A 20,816-nucleotide genomic window follows, 5' to 3' on the forward strand; every position below is an offset into this window, starting at 1 on the left:
GTAATGACCGCTAGACTTCTGGCACTTAGAATGAGACTGAATCCTAGAGAAAGAAACAAGTTCAAAATCCATTAGAACTCTCTAAGCAAGTCATCCTAGCAACGCATCATCCGGTCCATGACCAAAACAGGCTGGATTGGCCCAAGGCCTGGACCCATTAAATGAGAGCTTAGCTCATGAGATGTGATGGGAGGGAAGAGAATAGGTCCGGAGAGAAATTAAATGGATGTTTGATGAGAAGGAACAAGAAGGTACAGTACGTATAAAACTACGTGATAGGAACAAATGACAGCGTGTCGGTTATACGTCATTAAAAAATAAAGAAAAAAGGAATAAAGGGGATATGTGATCCTTCCAGATTAAGTTTACACACAATGTAAACTCTACTCGACTCTACTCGTTCCAGAACATCAAGTAGTATTATTATTTTACATTAAATATACTTTTATCTAATATATTAAATTTTTCATAATAGCATTAATTTATTATTTTATTATAAATTTAAAATAAAATTATAAATAATTATACTTTATAAATACATATTTTTATAATATTTATATTTAATATAGTTATAAATGAGATTATTATTAAATTTATTTATGAGTTTTATAAATGAGTTTAGTTCAGAAATTTCTTAACGAGTCGTTTAGTAAATCTCTTAATACATCTACTTGTGAGCCTTTTAATGAGTCAACTCGCGAGTTTTAACGAGTCAAATACTATTGAGATCAAAACGATGCTAAAATTTAAGTTCGAGTTTGACTCATTTAGAAAACGAATCGAGATCGATCGAGTTTTTATCGAATCGAGTTTTTATCGAATCGAGTTTTGAATAGTTCACAAATAGTTTAATTCATTTATACAATTCACAATAATGCAGTTTTTTCTATGAAAATAAAATTTGTGGCCCTATTGCCGTGAAGACTTGGACAATATAAGGTCTTCTCACTAATTTTCCCCGCCGATGATCATAAATCGGACATTTAACCATAATTTGCAGCACACCAAAACAAAGCTATGGCAAGAGAGAATCTGGCCTTGCATATTTCCCTTGTCCTATTCATGCTACTACCTTGCTCACTCACTGTTGCTTCTGACTCTACTGAAGAAGCAAATGCTCTTCTCAAATGGGCAGCCACCCTTCACAACCCACAAGATTCTAACATATCTTCTTGGCCTCTCCTTCCTCAAAATGCCACCAATTCCATTCCAAGAACAAGCCCTTGCAACTGGGTTGGACTTTCTTGCAACATTAATAGCAGGGTTGAGAGACTTAACCTCACTAATGCAGGCTTAAATGGTACGCTCCATGAGTTGTACTTCTCTGCTTTTTCTGATCTTGCATATATTGATCTTAGTATTAATATGCTTTCTGGAAAAATTCCACTTGGAATCACTAAACTTTCCAAACTCATTTATCTTGATTTGGCATATAATCTCTTGTCTGGAACCATTCCTCCAGAGATTGGCCTCCTAACAAATCTTGATACCCTGCACCTTTCTGCAAATCAATTAAGTGGCCCAATTCCTTCAACAATAGGCCAGTTAAGTTCCCTTACTGAGCTTGCCTTGTATACCAACAATCTAGATGGTCCTATTCCTCCTTCTATGGGTAATTTGACCAAGATGGCTCGGTTGCTTCTTTATAAGAATCAGATTTCTGATTTGATTCCACCAGAAATGGGAAACCTTACCAGTTTGGTTCAACTTTACATGGATACCAATAATCTATCAGGTCCAATCCCTTCCACCTTTGGGAAGTTGAAAAACCTAACAGTGTTGCATATGTTCCACAATCAACTTTCTGGTTCAATTCCCCTGGAAATTGGAAATATGAAGTCCCTCACCAAGCTAAGCCTTTTTGAAAACAATCTTTCTGGCCAAGTTCCTGCAACACTAGGTGGTCTAACAAATCTGGAACTTCTTCGTCTCAATCAAAATAAGCTCTCAGGCCCCATTCCTGATGAGCTGGGAAACTTGACGTCCATGTTTGATCTAGGGTTGAGTGAAAATCAACTTAACGGTTCTATCCCTTCTTCCTTGAGTAATCTGAAAATGTTAGAACAGTTGCACCTTCGTGATAACCAACTCTCAGGGACAATTCCTGAACAGATAGCTAGTCTCCCTAACCTATCTGTGCTTCAACTAGACACCAACAAGTTGATTGGCCAATTGCCACAAACCATTTGCCAAAATGAAAAGCTTCAGAACTTCACCGTCTCCAACAACCGGCTTGATGGCCCAATACCCACAAGCTTTAAAGATTGCAAAAGCTTTGTCCGAGTTCGTCTGGAGGGAAACCAATTCACTGGAAATGTATCTGAAGATTTTGGAGTCTATCCGCAACTCCAATATATAGATCTAAGCTCCAATAACTTCTACGGGGAAATATCATCCAACTGGGGAGAGTGTCCAAATTTAACAACTCTCGCGATGGCAGGCAACAACATTAGTGGTACAATTCCACCAGAAATTGGAAATGCAACTCAGCTACAAGCACTTACTCTTTCCTCTAATAAATTATCTGGAAGGATTCCCATGGAGTTTGGAAAGTTGGATTTGCTGAAGGTTATTTTAAACGACAATCAGCTATCCGGTGGTATACCTTCAGAATTTGGATTGTTAGCTGATCTCGAGTATCTGGACCTTTCAGCAAACAAGTTGAACCAATCAATTCCTGAAAACATCGGGAACTTGCCTAAACTCATCTACTTGAATTTGAGCCGCAACGAGTTCAGCCAAAAAATTCCAATTCGGTTGGGGAAGTTGACTCACTTGTCGAAGTTGGATTTAAGCAGGAACTTGCTCAAAGGTGAGATACCATCAGAACTGAGCAGTCTAGAAAGCTTGGAGGTGCTAAATCTCTCCCATAACAATCTGTCTGGTTCTATTCCAGATAGTTTTGGAGGGATGAATGGTTTATTGACCATCGACGTATCCTACAACGAATTGGAAGGTCCAATTCCTTCCAACAAAGCATTTCAAAATGCTTCCATAGAAGCATTTCAGGGGAACAAAGGCTTGTGCGGGGATGTTCCAGGACTGCAACCATGCAAAATTTTGACCAACAAAAGTACTTGCAAAAAGAGCCATAAAATGTTGTTTCTAATAATTTTCCTCCCTATTTGTGGAGTGTTTTCACTTCTGGGTTTCCTGGGAGTTTTCTTCTTTTTACGAAAAAGAAAAGAAGATGCAGATGCACAACAAGGCAGTCAAGAGGATGACGAATCAATTTTCATATCAAGTTCTGATGGAAGAATTATGCATGATGAAATCATAAAATCTACAGATTGTTTTAATAGTGTATACTGCATTGGAAAGGGAGGACATGGTAGCGTCTACAAAGTAAATCTGCAATCAGGGAGCACTGTAGCAGTGAAGAAGATCCACCAGTTTCAGGACGGCGAGAAGACATGTAGAAAGGAGTTCTTGAATGAGATAAGGGCATTAACTAAGATACGACATCGAAACATAGTAAAGCTTTTTGGTTTTTGTTCGTATTCTCGATACTCATTTCTGGTTTATGAGTACCTTGATGGAGGTAACTTGGCCACAATATTGGGCAATGACGAAGAAGCTAAAGAATTGGACTGGAGCAAGAGGATAAATATCGTTAAGGGTGTTGCCAATGCTCTGTTTTACATGCACCACAATTGCTCACCTCCAATTGTTCATCGAGATATAACAAGCAAAAACATTTTACTTGATTCTGAATACGAGGCTCACGTATCAGATTTTGGGACTGCTAAGCTTCTAAACGCCGATTCATCTCATTGGACTGCACTGGCAGGCACATACGGATATGTTGCACCAGGTAATACATTTAATATCTTATTGATTTATTTTTCTTAATTGGTTAGGGATGCAACTCTTGTTTAATAAATTTTGAGCTAATAATTTAATTGTGTGGCAGAGCTTGCTTACACTATGAAGGTAAGTGAAAAATGTGATGTGTATAGCTTCGGAGTAGTGGCACTAGAAATGATCAATGGGAAACATCCGGGTGAAATCGTCTTCTCTGTGGCTTCTCCTTCAGCTCAGAAGCTGGTCCTGGAAGATTTTCTGGACCAACGCCTTCCAACTCCATCGGCTCAAGTTCAAGATGAACTAAGGAAAATCATGAAGATTGCAATTGCATGTTTACACAGCAATCCACAATCCCGACCAACTATGCATATGATCTCTCAAGTTTTAGCGGTTCAAACTCCACCTTTTAGTTCACTAGGTTAATCATTCAGCAACTGAATGCACATATCATATCATAGCATTAAAAGAAAATACTAACATAGAACTACATCAGTAATAAGTTTTATACGTTGTGTTAAAAAAATGGAGATTATATATGATATTATCTATTTTTTAGTTTTACTTGATTTAAATATTTATTTTAATTTATTTAGTTTGGCTAATTATGAAAATGTAAAATAATAGCTTTATTTATTTATTTAATAATATGAAAATCAATTAAAGAAGACAAGGTAACTAACTGGGAGGTAAATTGAATGTTTTATATTGGTGCTTAAGTTTTATTTGTTAACTGCAAGATTACATTAAGTTTAAATTTAGAAGAACCATTAAATTGGACATACTTAATAATTTCAGAAAAAAAAAATTAAATTTTATATGTTTACCTCCTAAAATAGGGTTTTATTTTATAGAAAACATCAACACTTCTGTTGTTTCTGGGAACTCACCTGATCTGCTAGATCACCTTAGTTTAAACTAAATAAATTCAATGCTACTATATATATCATGTTAAATGACAGATGATCTCTGTGCATTTTCAACTTCTGACCATGCAAAATTTAATACATCACAAGTTAGACAAAGAAGACAACAACAAGACAACAGAATATTACAAGTCTATATCTGCATCACCAAAAAAGAGGAAGAAAAACTACTATCAGACAGGTGGACATGGTTGAGAAATTTCTAACCAGGAAACTAGCAGCAGATTCTGATGATGTTCTACACCCAGTGGCCCTCACTTGATAGACTATTTATTAGTAGTTAATAACGATCTGTGAACCTCTATCATAACCGATTGATTATGAATTACATGGTACATATTTATTGAATTTAATTTTTTTAATATTAAATCTTGTATTTTAAAATCTAAGAATTTAGACTTTTTTAAGAAAAATTGAGATAAAAAAAAAAAAAAAAAAAAAAAAAAACGATTACCCAAGACTCGATATGAGAAAATAAAAGCCTCGAGTACACGTTTGGAGACTCCAGAATAACAAGCAGGGAAGAGCGAGGGAGCCCAACCCACCTCACCAATCAGCATCGAGACCCACCGCTTAACAATGCCCATGCTAATGGCCCATTCAAAGTTTCAAGAGCAGAGCACGAGTAATGCCATCTTTCATACTGGCGTTGGCATTAAACTTTAGAGTGAAAAGTGGTTTTTTTAAATATTTTTAAAAATTATTAAATAATATTTTTTATAATTAAATATATTGCATTTTTTTTATTTAACTCCTAAAGAAGCACTTCACCGAGCCTTCTTGATTAATTTTTTTTTTATTTCTTTTAACATGTTTTTAGTGAATTTAGTATTTTTAACCATTGCAATGGCTTTTTTAGTTATTTTAATTAATATATTTAAAAATGTATACTTTTTATCATAAATATTATTAAACTAAGCTCAATAAATTTTAAAAAACCTTCCAACAGATAAGAATTTTGATAAATTTTTATTCTCTTTAATAAATAAGGAGATGATATAATTTTTTAGAGTTTCTATCGCATGTTTTGAATTAAAATCTTATGAATTATATTGTTAATATTTATTAATTTAAAAAATTTAAATTGGACTCCATAAACCTTTTAATCATATAAAGTAAATAAGAGAGGAGAGTAGATATAAACTCTAAATATGAAAGAAATTTATTATGTAGTATAAAGGAAATAAATCTCTTATATCGAAACAATATAAAAAAATTGATAATATAGTATAAAAAAGAAAATGTACTTTCAAAAAAAAAATTGCATGATAAAAAAAAAAAGAGAATGCCGTGTAATGTGATTATAGCTTTGGAGTATGGCATTAGAGTATGGCATTAGAAATCATCAAAGTAAATCATCTTTGTTATTTGATTTCTGGTGTTATCAAAACTCTCATATAATATGCCGTGTAATTGTGTTTTTTCACTTTTTTAATTTTTTTGTCTCTCCTTAAAAACAAACTTGAAGTTGATGAAAAATGTTCATTCATCATAAATTAGCATTTGTTTGTTTGAATATCAAATCCACAGTCTCAATTTTTATTAGAACGAAAAATTTTCAATTCCAGGAAGTTGGAAATAAATTCACTGATGCAAGATTCATAGAATGTCTATCTATTGGGCTTATAGACTTTAGATTTTGGGGTTGGGTAGATGAGCTTGCTTTCTAAACTGGACCTTTCTCCCTTGCATATCATTCTCATCTTAATCACTTTCTATTGTGTACTGACTTTAATGAGAAGGCAAGCTCAGGAAATAAAGTCAGTGTTATTAAAAATTTTATTATAAAATCTTGTGATAAATAATTTGTATTTAAATATTTTCTGTTATAACCTTCCTAAAGGATTGTTCCACGAAAATCCACCCTTGACTTGGATAAACATCAAAGAAAAATTATACATTAAAAAAAATATGAATGCACGCCTGCGTATTTGAAAGGGTACGCCTTATTTTTCCTCTCAATCTTTTTAATGAGGTGAGACCTACATAAAGTCTTATTTGTAAAAGGATGATATTAATTATTTTAGAAGTGATTAGATAAAAATTCAAAAAAAATAATTTGTTATAATATATATTAATTTTTAAATATTAATTAGTTAAAATATTATATAATAAAGATTGAATTAAGTCTAATAATTAAATTATTTTCTAATTTTTTTATCAAACTTTTTTATAGGTCAATTACTTGATTTAACATTTTACAAATATTTTATTGATTTAGGACCACAAAGATATTATAATATTAATTTTCTGTTGCCTTAACTGATTAAAAATTTTTTAATTTGTAAAAATAGTTTTTAATTTTAAAAATAATATTTAATTATTTACAGAAAATTTATGTTACACAAAATCTATTAATCAATTTTTCAATTTTGAAAATTATATTAAAAATTATTAAAATTTTAAAAAATTTACTAATTAATTTTTTTATTAATTTATTTATTAAATAATTTACTATTTAGACATGTAATTTTAAAAAATTTAAATTTTATAAAATTTCTACTGATTAATCTATTTTTATTGAATATATTTTCAGATTTTATCACTTAACAATTAAAACTAATAAAAATATTAATTAATTGACCTTTTAATATAATCTTTTAAAATTGAATAAGAATTGAAAAGTATTTAATTTGAATTAAAATAATAAATTAATTTAATTTAATTTAAAAATAAAATTTAATTTTTTAATATTTTTAATTTGGTTTTATGTTTTAAAAATTCAATTATTTTAATTTGAATTTTATTAAAAAAAATTTATTAAATTGAATTAAATCAATTTATTATAATACTACATTATTTTGATAATATAGAAATTATATTCTAATAAAATTAAAATATTTTAATTAAAATTTAAAATATTAAAAATAAAATATAAAAAATAAAAAAATCAATTGAGGAAATCAACGATTTTTTTTATTAATTTTAAAAAACTAAAATTTTAATTTCTAATTTTTTTCTTTTATTTTTTCAAAAACACAAGATTAATAAATTTTCATATAATATATTCACAAACAGTCAATTTTCTTTGTTTATGCGGTTTATTCATGTATCTCATGTGCATCTGGTTTCACTACCCTATTCGTCCGAAGTCAATCAAAGGGTACAGTAGTTTACACTCCATAATCATGGTGCGTCACAGCTCACGTGATCCAATTGCAGGATATGACATCAATTCTCATTTTTTGTGGTACAAAGGATAACTAAGCTTTTTTTGAGAAATATAACTAAGAATTAATATCATCCTTTTCAAAGTAAACGCTTTTTTCAAAGTCTTCCATTACAAGCCAAAATATAAGTGGGTATCAACAATCAAATTATTAATTAGGTATAGGTCAATGGATACAAGTGTAATGGAATTGAGATAAATTTTCAAAAATTTAAATTTGATTAATAAAAAAATATTAAAATTAAAATTAAAATTTAATTTGAGTTTCATTTATATATTTGAATTCAATTTTTTTAAAAATATTACATTTGAATTTGAATTTTTATTATTTAAATGAGTTTAAATTCAAGTTTATTAACAAATTTTTTAAATTTAAATCTAATTAATTTAAATTTTTAAATTTTAAATTAAAGAAATTTTAATTAAAATAAAATATATTATTTATTAAAAATTACTTATAGTCAAGATTTTAGTTTGAACTCCAATAAAGGGAGAAAATTCTTATTTACAAAAAATTTCTATCCCTATCTTTATAAATTTTCGATGTGAAATAGAGAGTTAACATATTTCACACATACATATTCACGTGATATGCGCTGATAATCAAAACTAGCCCTATGATTTAGTGGTTAACGTATGGTTATTTTATGTTTAAGTTGGGTTTAAATCCCAGCAATTAAAATGTGTTTTTTTTCTTTTTATTTTTTTAGGCTATATTTGATTGGGGCTAGCAAGGGAAGTTCGAAGTACTTGTTTAGTTGACATGATTTTATAACTTTCAGAAAGTTGTAGTGTTATTTCCCCTCCCGATCCAAGTAATTTCAAATTATTTTCTTTATTTCCATTTTATATTTTTTTATAATTAAATATTTAAATAAAAATTAGTAGAAAATTGAATGTTATGTTTATTGATAAATAATGATGTGTGAAAAATTTTATGATATATTTTATTTAAGTTATATATTCATTTAAATAAAGAAAAATTAATTAATTAAATATAAATATTTTTTAATATTTTATGACACTTTTATTATTATTATAAAAAAGTTATATATTAATTATTAAAAAAAAAACACTGCCCATTGGCCATGTAGAAGGGGGTCGCATCCTCTAAATTTTTTGGATCACTGTGCAAAAAGCCATCCACTATCCTAGCCGAACTGATGAAGAGAGCCAAGAAGTATATAAAGTAAGATGACGCCTTAACAATCAGCAGGTTCACCAGAGAGGCTACAGATAGAGGGAAGGCGACAGAGAAAAGGAGGTTGTAGAGACCAGAGAGAAGACAAAATAAGGAGCCTGAGGTGTACAGGCAGCCCTAGGACAGGAGGGAGCAGAGAGCGTATCCACCTTGGGTCCTTGAGGCAATAACCCCCCTCGACGCATCCAGAGCCGAAGTACTCATGGCTGTTCAAGATAAGAATTTCCTCCAATGGCCTAAACCCATGAAAGCAGACGCGAGTCAGAGGGATCCTGACAAGTACTGCCAGTACCACCGCACCCACGGACATGACACCAACAGCTACTATCAACTGATTAATGAGATTGAGAGGCTGATCAAGAAGGGGCATCTCCGAAACTTTGTGCAAAAACCAGAAGGAGAGGGGCCCCAGCAGAGAGGCCCCATAGACAGGAGGCAGGGCCAATGAACGACGGCTCCAGCAGAACCATCAATATGATTGTCGGAGGGACTGGAAGCCGGATGAGTAGGAGAGGGAGGAAGAGAAGCCAAGGTGGGGAGGAGAGCAGCAGCGAAGTCCTGCAGGTGGTAGAACACTCTCCAGCAATCATCTCCTTCTCCCCTGAGGACGCTCACAGCATTTAAATGCCCCATGACGATGCCCTTGTCATCGAAGCCATCATTCACAACTATAGGGTTCGAAAGATCCTAGTCGATGATGGGAGCAAGGTGAACTTGCTACCCTACAGGGTTTTTTAGCAGATGGGGATACCAGAGGAGCAGCTGGTAAGGGATCAAGCCCCGGTGAAGGGGATTGGAGGCAACCCGGTGGCCGTAGAGGGGAAGGTGAAGATAGCCCTGACCTTGGAAGAACTGCCCTTGTCTTGGACTCACTACGCAGTATTTTTGGTGGTGAAACTCCTGTTAAGCTACAATGCGATCTTAGGAAGGCCTATGTTGTACGACTTTAAAGTGGTGACCATCATCAGATACCTGACCATGAAGTTTTCAACTGAGGCAGGAGTGGGAGTAGTCCGGGGACGACAGGAGGAAACAAGAGCAATGTATCTGGCCACAGTGGCAGAGCCGAGTACAGCAGCTGAGGGGATAAACTCGGAGGTCATGGAAGTCAGGGATAAGAAGAAAGAAGCTAGGACTGAGCCCGTTGGAGAGCTGGAGACCTTCCCACTATTAGAGGAAGAGACAAACAAGGTAATATCATGTACTCTGAAAATGTTTGTACTTTGAAAAAACATGGATGAAATAAGAAACATCATTTCACCATTATGCATTTCAATCATCTCTTGAAAAAGAAAAACATGCACTTAAAGCCCTCAATGAGGTGGGTGATTGGCATTGGAAAATGACCCCAGCACCACAAAATCCAGCTGAGAGGATGAAGCGACAGTAAGGGCAAAGAGCCTGAATCCCAAACGAAGCCCTCAGTGAGGTGGGTGATTGGCCTTGGAAAATGACCCCCAGTACCACAAAACAGAGCTGAAAGGATGAAGCGACAGTAAGGCCAATGAGCCTGAATCCCGTGCAAGGCTAAAGAGTTTGGAAGCGACAGTAAGGCCTATGAGCCTGAATCCCGTGCAAGGCTAAAGAGCCTGGAAGCGACAGTAAGGCCTACGAGCCTGAATCTCGTGCAAGGCTAAAGAGCTTGGAAGCGATAGTAAGGCCTATGAGCCTGAATCTCGTACAAGGCTAAAGAGTTTGGAAGCGACAGTAAGGCCAAAGAGCTTGAATTCTGAGCTGAGCTATGCCAGACCGAGCTCAGAATGAAATAAAATTCCAAAAAAAAAAGGTGATTGGACCTGGACAATGACCACCAGCACTGCCAGACCGAGCCAGAAAGAGAAAGCTCAGCAAAGAAAAATAACGAAATAAGGCAGAATGAAAATATGAACAAACGCGCTGAAGCACAGCCTATATTCAGATCAACACAAGAAGCAGCAAAGCAAGTCCGAACTCATTAAAAGGCTCAAGACACTTAAAAATTGAAAACAAAAATCTAAGTTCACAAACTCGTTAAGTAGATGGGCTCACTAGCCGGATGGACTCGTAGACGTGGACAACCAAGCTGAATAACGCCAAAATGTGAAAGAAATAGTAAAGAGCCAAAATCCCCATATGAAGGGACCCACAAACGCAGAACGCATAAAAAATGAACAAGAGCAAAAAGCCAAGCTCCCAGCCCGGATCAGCTCACAGTAAACAAATACTTAGCAAAGATGAGCCAAATAAAGGAAAGCACCAAAAGGCCGAGCTCCCCATCCCAGCAGGATACACAACCCAGACTGCACTAAGTGTCAAAGGGTTACTTCGAAAAGGATAAGGCGTCCGAGCCCGTGACAAGAACGAGATTTAAAAATCATCTAAGGCGGGGCACTTATGCGAACAAGTTATCTCTCCAAGTATTATATGTCCGAGCTCGCAAACACCAAAGAGGTCGTGAGCCAAAAGATGGAAATCCCCTCATCAAAATAAGAAAAACTCGTAAGTAAGAAGTCCAGTCAGACTCCGAGCTCTTAGCCCAGGTCAGTTCGATTGGCAAAGTCCCAAAAGAGACAACCTGGTCCATTAATTAATTAGCGTTGAGTGAGTTGAAATTTGTTGAGTGAACATCTGGCTTAAGTTTTTTATGATTAAGTTAAGTGAGAAGAAATTCACAAATCAGAATGGAGAAAATAGATTAAGTCTTGAAAGGTTTGAGCAGATCGGCAAAGCCATTAAGGCAGTCTAAGCAAAAAATAATCCAAGTATAAATGGGGCATAGGCCGAGGTGAAATCTCATTCATCATCAAACATATATCTCCAGATCGACATACATTTAAATATCAAAGTAAAAAGACAAGGAAATAAAAGGCAGAAAGTACAACGCAAGTACAAAGAAGAAAAATAAATATCTTTATTTATTCATTTATCTAAGGGTACAGAAGACGAGTTCAAACTGACAAGGTCGTTCAAAGGTTTATTTATACTATCCTCTCCTTGGAGCCCAGCATCATGACGTCTAGTTGGCGGGGGAGGAACTCCTTTGGGCAACAGGTTATCATCCTCCCCGTAGCGCACTTCCTCGCCATCAGAGTCAACTTCAGGAGCTCGAAGGTGAGCCAACGGGGTAGATGGGGCATCCCTAGCAGCCTTTAGGCCTTAATTGAACCCATAAGCAAACATGTGAAAGGCTGAGTTATATAATTTCTCTTTCATTGCATCAAAAGCCTGGTACTCTGCAAGTCACGCCTCACAGGCCTGCTCGATCTTGGCCTTCAGCTCAGAGGAGTCCTTGTACTCCTATAGGCGCTTCTCACAGGCCTGATCAATCTCGGCCTTCAGTTCAGCAGAATCCCTATACTCCTGCAAGTGCTCCTCACAGGCCAACTAGACTCTGTCCTCTGCAAGTCTAGTGTCCTTAAGTAGGGCAGAACACCTCTCCTCCAAGATAGTAACCTATTGGCGGAGTTGCTGTTGTTGAAGTTGCGACTCCTCCGCTACTGAGGCCATGCCTTTCAAGTCCTCAGTGCACTTGCTGAGCTCCTGCTCAAGGACGACAACTCGAGCCAGAGCCTCCTCCCTTTGTGCCGTCATTGCCTCACATCGAGCCCGGGCTTCATCACGTTCCACCTTAGCCGCCTCGCATTGGCCCCAGGCCTCGTTGCGCTGAGCTCTAACCTCGTCCTGCTCTCGACAGGCATCTTCCAGAGAAGACAACTGCATCAAAGCCTCATCACGATGAGACTTTGCTGCAGTAGCCCACTCGGAAGCCCTGTCGGCCTCATCCCACATCCCAGCTAAATAGAGAGTGAGGTCATCAAGCTGGCTCTGGAGGACAACTAGGTTCCCGCGAGCGTCTCCAGTCGCCATGAGGTTCTCCTCATGGCAGGCTTCCTCGATCTGCCGGTCCATCAAGCTCTGTAGGGACTGATCCCGAGCATCGATATCCATATAAATACCCAGCACCTAATAGAAGGAAACAGTAAGCAAAGTTAGAAGACAACAAAAATACAGCGAACTCAAAATAATAAAGCGACTCACCATGAGGAGCATCTCTCGGAGGCTATCCCCTAGCTCCTTCCGGGACCATGAATGAAAAGCCACCTACTGCCGGGTAAAGCAAGCTAGATGGCTGGCGAGAGTGAGGAAGCGCGGATCCGAGGCATTAGCTGTAACGACCCAGAAACCGGACCACTACCGGCGCTAGGATCCAGATCGACATAAGGTCGCCGGGACCCGTAGCAAGCCAAACATACATCCTGAATACCTGTCAAATCCCATACATGATCACACATATACATAAACATGAGAACTTTTTCTTTTCTTTTCTTTTCTTTTACCAAGCTCAACCTGTGCATGCACATAAACATAAACATAAACCACACACTAGAGTCTCATCACATGCTCCAATGGGGTATCTCATCAAACATCAAGCTTGGTTGAACATAAGCATCATAAAACATAGATCATGTATATACACGGGATTATTCAAACATACTATGGTCAAGCACAATTCTAATCCTCAATATCAATATTACATAACATGACTGATCATAACCTTACATCATTTTACAAATCATCATGTCCACATCTAACTATTACAAATCACAAGACTTTACTCTTCTTGACTCCCTGAACTAGCCCGTACCTGCAAACCTGGGGGATATAGGGAAAGGGGTGAGCTACTAGAGCCCAGTGAGCAGAATACTAAAACATTTAAAACATATGCCATCATGTAATGCATCATATCACAGACAAATCACATCAAGGGTGAACCTGTCACCAAATAGTCCCAGCATCATATCCGTGCCAGGCCGTAGAATGGGGTCCTGGTCTTCCTGTCATATCATAACATTACTTACCATTGCCCCAGGGCCTCATCTGGGCACCTGGTCTTCACGTGCCATACCGTGCCAGGCCGTAGAATGGGGTCCTAGTCTTTCCTCAGGGACTAATTGGATCATACAGCATTCACCCACATCCACAACAAAGAATGCAGTGCAACATATTCGTGGATTCTAATGCAACAACCTATTATATCACATGGCATTCGTGATGCATGATTCATGCTAAAACTTGCATTTAATTTAAAACATAAGGTTTATTCTACTCACCTCAGGCTACCTCTGACAATGAACTGAAGCAGCTGACTCACTGCTGGGGTCCTCGGTTCCTTGGGTCCGAACCTACACAGGTGGACTCAAATAAGGGACCAAACATACTAGAACATGACTCTAAAAATATCCCCCAAAAACCCTTTAAAAACCTCAAAACAATCAAAGAATTCATGCAAAGGAGGGCTGAATAGGGCACTTTCGACGGCAGGTTCGGCGGCCGAAAGTCCCTCCAGAGCTGAAAGTCATGCACCTTCGGCGGCACTTTCGGCGGCCGAAGGTTCTCTCCAGAGGCGAAACTCATGCATGTTCGGCGGCACCTTCGGCGGCCGAAAGTCCCCTCCAGAGACGAAAGTCCACTTTCGGGGGCAGGCTTCGATAGCCGAAAGCTTGCCTCCACAGGCAGGTTCGGAGGCCGAAAGTCCCTTTGGCTGCCGAACCTGAGTTTCTCCCAAAGTGGCAGAAACTCGGCTCTTACGCACATTTGCCTCCCAAAACCTTCAATCATGCATACAACTCAACCAAAACATGCATAAACACATACATAAGCTCCTAGGGGCTTCAATCTATCCTAAACCCCAACTACAACACATCAAAAGCAACTCAGCAACCTACATTATCCATAAACACAACACAAAACCTAACAAAGCTCAACTAACCTAAGCATGCGTTTCTTCCCCAAGAATCAACTTGAAACTTGTTTAAAACATATAATGAGCTCAAGATCGGCTCTTACCTCTTGAAGATCGAGAGGAAAAACGATCCTAGCTCGGAGATGGGAGAGATCGAGTTCCTTGAACCTCCAAGCTCCAAAACTTGCTATTTGCTTAAAAATCTTCAAAACAAAGGTGAAAACTCATAAAAATCATGGAAGATTTGAAGGAAGAACTCAAGATCGGCATGAGAGCGGCGAAGACTCACCTTGGCCAAAAATGAGGAGAAAAAGCTCACTCGTTCAGACATGGGGACCCCTTTATAGGTGGCTGGCCAGGCCACTTTCGGGGGCCTAACGTGCCTCCGCATGCATGCCATGTTCGGCGGCCGAACATAAGGTTCGGCGGCCGAACCTGGACTTCCCTCACTTATGCCTTCGGGGGCCTAAAGCACTTCCGAAGCGCATGCATGTTCGGCGGCCAAACTTGAGGTTCGACGGTCGAACCCGAGTTTTCCTCTAATGCTATTTTCATGCAAAAACTCATTTTCTTTCTTGCTTAAAAACATAAATTACATTAAAACATTTTATAAAAACATGGTTTTACCCTTTTAGAAGTCTCCGACTCCCGAGATTCCACCGGACGGTAGGAATTCCGATACCGGAGTCTAGCCAGGTATTACATTAGCGATACTGCGAAACATCTTCTCCCGCAACAGAGGCTGCCGCAGACCCAGAAGTGATCTCTGCAGCATTAAGGAGCTCGTTGTCAGGAGTAGAGGACAACAGCTCCATGGACCGCTTCCTTTTCTCAGCAGGAGGGAGAGTGGCCTCGGGCGATCTAGCAACACGGTCCCTTTTTGAGGCTTGGCCTCCAGGAGGGACCTCTATAAGTGGAGCTCGCTTACCAGCAGCTTCTCTGATGGTGATACCACCACTAGTAGCGGCCTTTTTAGCATGGGAAGCAAAAGAGACGACCTCAACTCTTCCTCTAGAAGCATCCTCAGTAGCAGGAGTGACCTCAGCCCCTCCTTTAGAGCCGTCCTCAGTAGCAGGAGCGATCTCAGCCCCTCTGATCAAGCACAATTTAGCCACATTTTTATTATCTCTTTTATTGCTTATTTACACATTTTCTAGCTTAATTTATGGTTTTATCTTATTTTTACAGAAAAGGAAGAATCTGGAAAATGGGAGAAAAAGTGCAGAAAATTTGCAAAAGGATGATTTGCCCAGTGATTTGCCCAAAAATCTGCTCCAATCACTGCCCAGATCAAGCTAAAACAGATACCCAGAGGCAACAGACAGCAGTGACATGGGCAAGCGATTTGACCAAGACAATCGAGGATCACTGGCCAAATCACTCGCAGAGGCATAGAGGACTGACTCACAGAGAAGCGATTTGCCCAGTGATTTGCCCAAGAAACTGGTCAAATCGCCGGGCAAATCACTTTGATAGCAGAAAATTACAGCAGAGCGGGAAAATGGACAGCAAACAGAAATCCGAATTTTCAGAAGTCCAAATCCAACCCAATCACTTCCAACACTTATCCAAGAGCCACGAAAGAACTTCTCATCCAAGGAAATCCAATTGCAATCAAATTCAACATCAAAAGAGGAGTCCAACATCAAATCAAAAAGGGATTTCAAAACCCTAGACAATTCTTCAGCTATAAAAGGGGAGTCTCAAAACCAGCAAAGGCATGATCGAGATAGCAATTCAGCATACTCTCCCCTTCGCCAGAAGCTCTGCAATTTTTCCCTTTTCTCTTCTTTTAATCTTTTTGTGTATTTTAGTCACCATGAGTGGCTAAATTCATTATTTTCTAGTTGAAGTTGAGAATATTCAGATTTGTTATGAATTGGGAGGTTTAATACTCCATTGTTGAACTCTTATTTGTTTCAATATTTATGCAATCTGATCTTTTCTACAAGTATTACTTTGCTTTTAGAATCAATAAGGGCCCATTGCTTTTAAATTGCTTGAGTAATATTGTTTGAATGGTTTAGGTCCGTAATTGCTTGGATTGTTCAAATACACATTCAATCAAGTTGCATAATCTAAACTTGACCACGCGGTTGGCAAGGATAGAATTGGGTTTTTCTAAGTCTTAATGCAATCAACAGTTGTTCGATGCTACAATGCCCCAAGGACGTTCCTTGGCAACTTGTTGATTAGTGTTTGATTAGCGAACGTTTCCTAATCAAACTAGAACTAAGGAAGAATTTGGATTGTGAGAAGCGTCTTCCACAACCAAAACTGATTTATTGAAATCAAATAGGAGTCTTTAATAATCAATGATCAATTCTGAACAAACTGAATTAGACTCACACTTCAGCTAGAATCTCTTTCTCATTGAAATTCTCATCTATTTAAATTATTGCTTTCTTTTGCTATTTAATTTTAATCATCAAATCAAACCCCCATCTTTTAATTATTTGTTATTTACTCATCTTGGTTATTATTAGGAAGATCTTTAGTGTCAATTCCCTGTGGTTCGACCCTATTGCCACTATCTACAAGTTTATTGTTGATTGTTTAATAGGTTTATTTTTGACGGCTTCGACAACCGCCTATCACCCTCTTTTAGAGCCTCCCTCCGTGGATTCTTTAATAACGATGGGATTTTGAGAATCTGGAAGAGAGGTCGGCTTGGGCTTGGGGGCAGCAGGAGATTTGGAGGCATTGGGAGTCCTGCCGCGACTGTATGCCTTAGAAGTACCGGAGCGGGAGTCCTTGAAGACCGACCCCATAGTTCGAGAAGTGATAGGGGCAAGAGGGGCAGTCTGGCCAGCAGCCCGGGGAGAAATGGCATGGGTGATCTCTTGATTCGTGTCAGCCATAGACCTACCAGCTTGGAAGGCTTCTAGGGCGGCCCTCATGTTCTCCCTGGATAAGGTAAAGTTCCTCGGGGGCTTAATTTGCTCCATTGGGAGGTCGGAAGCTGCAAAAAATGAAAGCACCCAAACAATCAGAGACAAATGCAAGGAAAATAAAAATAGAAGAAAGATGGAACATTAGCAAGCAAATACCAGCTTTTCGACAGTCCTGAAGACTAGACACGAATATGCACTTCTTGACATCATACTTCTGAAAAACAGAGGTCAGTATGAGAAGGCAGATCTGTTCAGAAAGAGACAGTTGAGGAAGGTCATTACAGCCTAGGGGCACATCTCTCCAAGAGAGGTCTACCTCCCAGGATATCCCAGAACCTTCCTTCAGCTCCACCACTATAAAACCTTCAATCCAGCCCTTAATAGAATCCTTATACACCAAAAAGATAGATAGCCCTCCTCGGGGAGTAAAATAATAGAATCCTTGGCTAGCCCTAACCAAACGGAAGAAGGTGGAGAACAGGGCGGCAGAAGGAGTGAAGCCCCAACACAGACTGACAAACTCGAAGGAGCACATGAAAAGAATGGAGTTGGGTAAGAGCATGCGGGGAGTAACCCCAAAATATCGAAAAACCTCAATAAAGAAGGGGAAAAAGGGAAAAGTCAAACTAAAATCACGTTGCTTGACAAAGAAGATCAAGCTACGATCTCGTTGAGGATCGATTAGACCCAGTGAAGGAGGAACAGGGAGAACGATCCTCTCATTACGAAGGGGAGCCCTAATGTGATAAATGGAGGTATCCAAATAGTCCCGAGAAAAGAAATTGATGAGGGAAGGAGTGATGCAAGACTTCAAATTTACGACAGCAGGAATCCTAGGGGCAGCCATTAGAGAGCAAGAGACGTACCTCGGAGAGATTTTCGTAGAGGATGGAAGGGATGAAGCACAGAGAGCGAAGTAAGAAGAAGAGTTTGGAAAAAATTGGGGTTTTGAATTTGAAAAGAGTAAAGGTAATGAAAGGACGCTTTGATAGGAGCTGTTCTCAGCTGTGCAGTCATAATGGATCTGTAACAGCCCGAAAACTGGTACCCCTCTGTAACGGTCCGAACCATCACTGGCACTAGGATCCAGATCGGCTTAAGGCCGCCGGGACCCGTAGCAAGCCGACTATACTCTTTGTGTACCTGATAAATCCCATACATGATAAAAAATACTCAACAATCCTGTAAAACTCTCAAGGCTTAACTACTGCTACTCAGATATGCCAATCTGAAATGGCCCTCAGAGCCTAGACCCGTGACTACTATCTGCTATGGGTCAAGGGATTGAAACCCTTTTAATTTGTAACACAATCCATTGGTATCTCAACAAAGCCATACATTAAGCCTGATACACACATTTGTCATCAAGAAACGTAAAACAGGATTCATGTACAAGGGATTAATCATACATCACACTAAAGCAAAGACATGAGGGAAAGCACAAGTCTATCCAGTCTATGACAGTACATATCTATACATTACATTACAACTAATCTTTTATTTACATCATGTCCACTACGCTATTACAAACATACATTCATGCATCTCTTTCTTTACTCTTGCTGACTCTGACTTCCCATAGCTATCCCGGACCTGCAAAACTGGGGTTAAGGGAGTGGGATGAGCTCTATAGCCCAGTGAGTAGGAACAATAAAACAGTTCATTCATTACGTGCTCTCATGGAATGCATCACATCACAAACACATCATCTCACGGATGAATTTGTCACCAATAGCCCTCTACTACATGTCATAATATGTCCTGCTGTGCCAAGGAGACTAGGTCATCACCTGGACTTCTCTTATCTGTCTCATATCATAACATGTCCCACTATGCCAAGGAGATTAGGTCATCACCTGGACTTCTCTTATGTAACAGCCCGGAAACTGATACCCCTCTGTAATGGCCCAAACTGCTCGGCGCTAGGATCTAGATCGGCTTAAGGCCGCCGAGACCCGTAGCAAGCCTAAACTGAACTCTGTATACCTGATCAATCCCATACATGATCCAACTAGAACACTAGCTTTTAAAACCTTTTCTGTAAAACCACCAGTCTTAACCTTAAAACCACAGCCGTCAAGGCCTACACCAGTGATCATCTACTAAGCTGAAAACATAGAACCCACTCTCTTAGGGTCAGCATATTACAGGCTAGCCTTACTTTCCGTTATGGGTCAAGGGGTTTTATACCCTTTCTTCCCTCTCAGATGGGTCAAGGGGTTTTATACCCTTTCTTCCCTGATCACTGGAGTTTTATAAACACATCATATGTTAAGCCTAGCTTGACACATTTCTCATCAAGAAATGTAAAACAGGACACATGCATACACTAGGGATTCAGCATACACTGGGCAAAGCACAACTCTAGACATTATCTCATTATATCCTCTATCTCTTTACCACCTGCTCTTTCCATGCATAACCTGTATCTACAACATGCTAACACATTATGTCCAGACATCATGTTCACTACTATACTATACAAACAAACATAACATAACATAGCATCCTTTAATCTTTACATCGTCTTGCAAAAACATATACATCAAGCTTCTTGTATACAGATACATGCCACATGCCACTCTGTCACAACCTATGCGTAAACTCTGCTCTCCCATAGCTCACTCTACTGAACTCTGGCCCTGAAAAACTGGGGTTAAGGGAATGGGGTGAGCTACTAGAGCTCAGTGAGTAGAAACCATAAAACAGTTCATTCATTACATGCTTTCATGGAATGTGTCACAGCACAAACATCTCACATCTCGGATTAGACATGATCCCATAACTCCCTCTGTCGGTGCCTGGCCCCTACGGACTCCCAGGTCACTACATGTACTAGAGCCCGGCCCCTAATATGGAGCTCCCAAAGGTCTTATCTAGACATAACAGATTGCGGGCTACTGAGATCGCCTTGGTCCATCCCATCAACAATAAGAATGCAATGCAGCATATTCGTGATCTCTAATGCAGTACAACCTAGTATCATATGGCATCCATGATGCGTGTCTCATGCTCATACTGTCCCTATCTTTAACCATTAGCTGTAAAACATGCATAGTTAGTTCTACTCACCTGAAGCCAAGCTGTGGCTAACTCTGGG

The 20,816-nt window shown here is 38.4% G+C and overlaps 1 protein-coding gene across 1 annotated transcript; it reads left to right on the forward strand.

The window, feature by feature from the left end:
- Positions 1 to 983: 983 nt before the first annotated feature.
- Positions 984 to 4,333, forward strand: LOC110608645 (MDIS1-interacting receptor like kinase 2-like). Its single transcript, XM_021747920.2, has 2 exons — positions 984 to 3,814; positions 3,914 to 4,333. The coding sequence occupies exons 1-2, from the start codon at positions 1,018 to 1,020 to the stop codon at positions 4,228 to 4,230; spliced, it is 3,114 nt and encodes a 1,037-aa protein (XP_021603612.2). The 5' UTR covers positions 984 to 1,017; the 3' UTR covers positions 4,231 to 4,333.
- The last annotated feature ends 16,483 nt before the right edge of the window (positions 4,334 to 20,816 follow it).

This window comes from Manihot esculenta, chromosome 2 (genome assembly GCF_001659605.2).
Source record: "Manihot esculenta cultivar AM560-2 chromosome 2, M.esculenta_v8, whole genome shotgun sequence".
In the NCBI taxonomy this organism is placed as follows: Eukaryota; Viridiplantae; Streptophyta; class Magnoliopsida; order Malpighiales; family Euphorbiaceae; genus Manihot; species Manihot esculenta.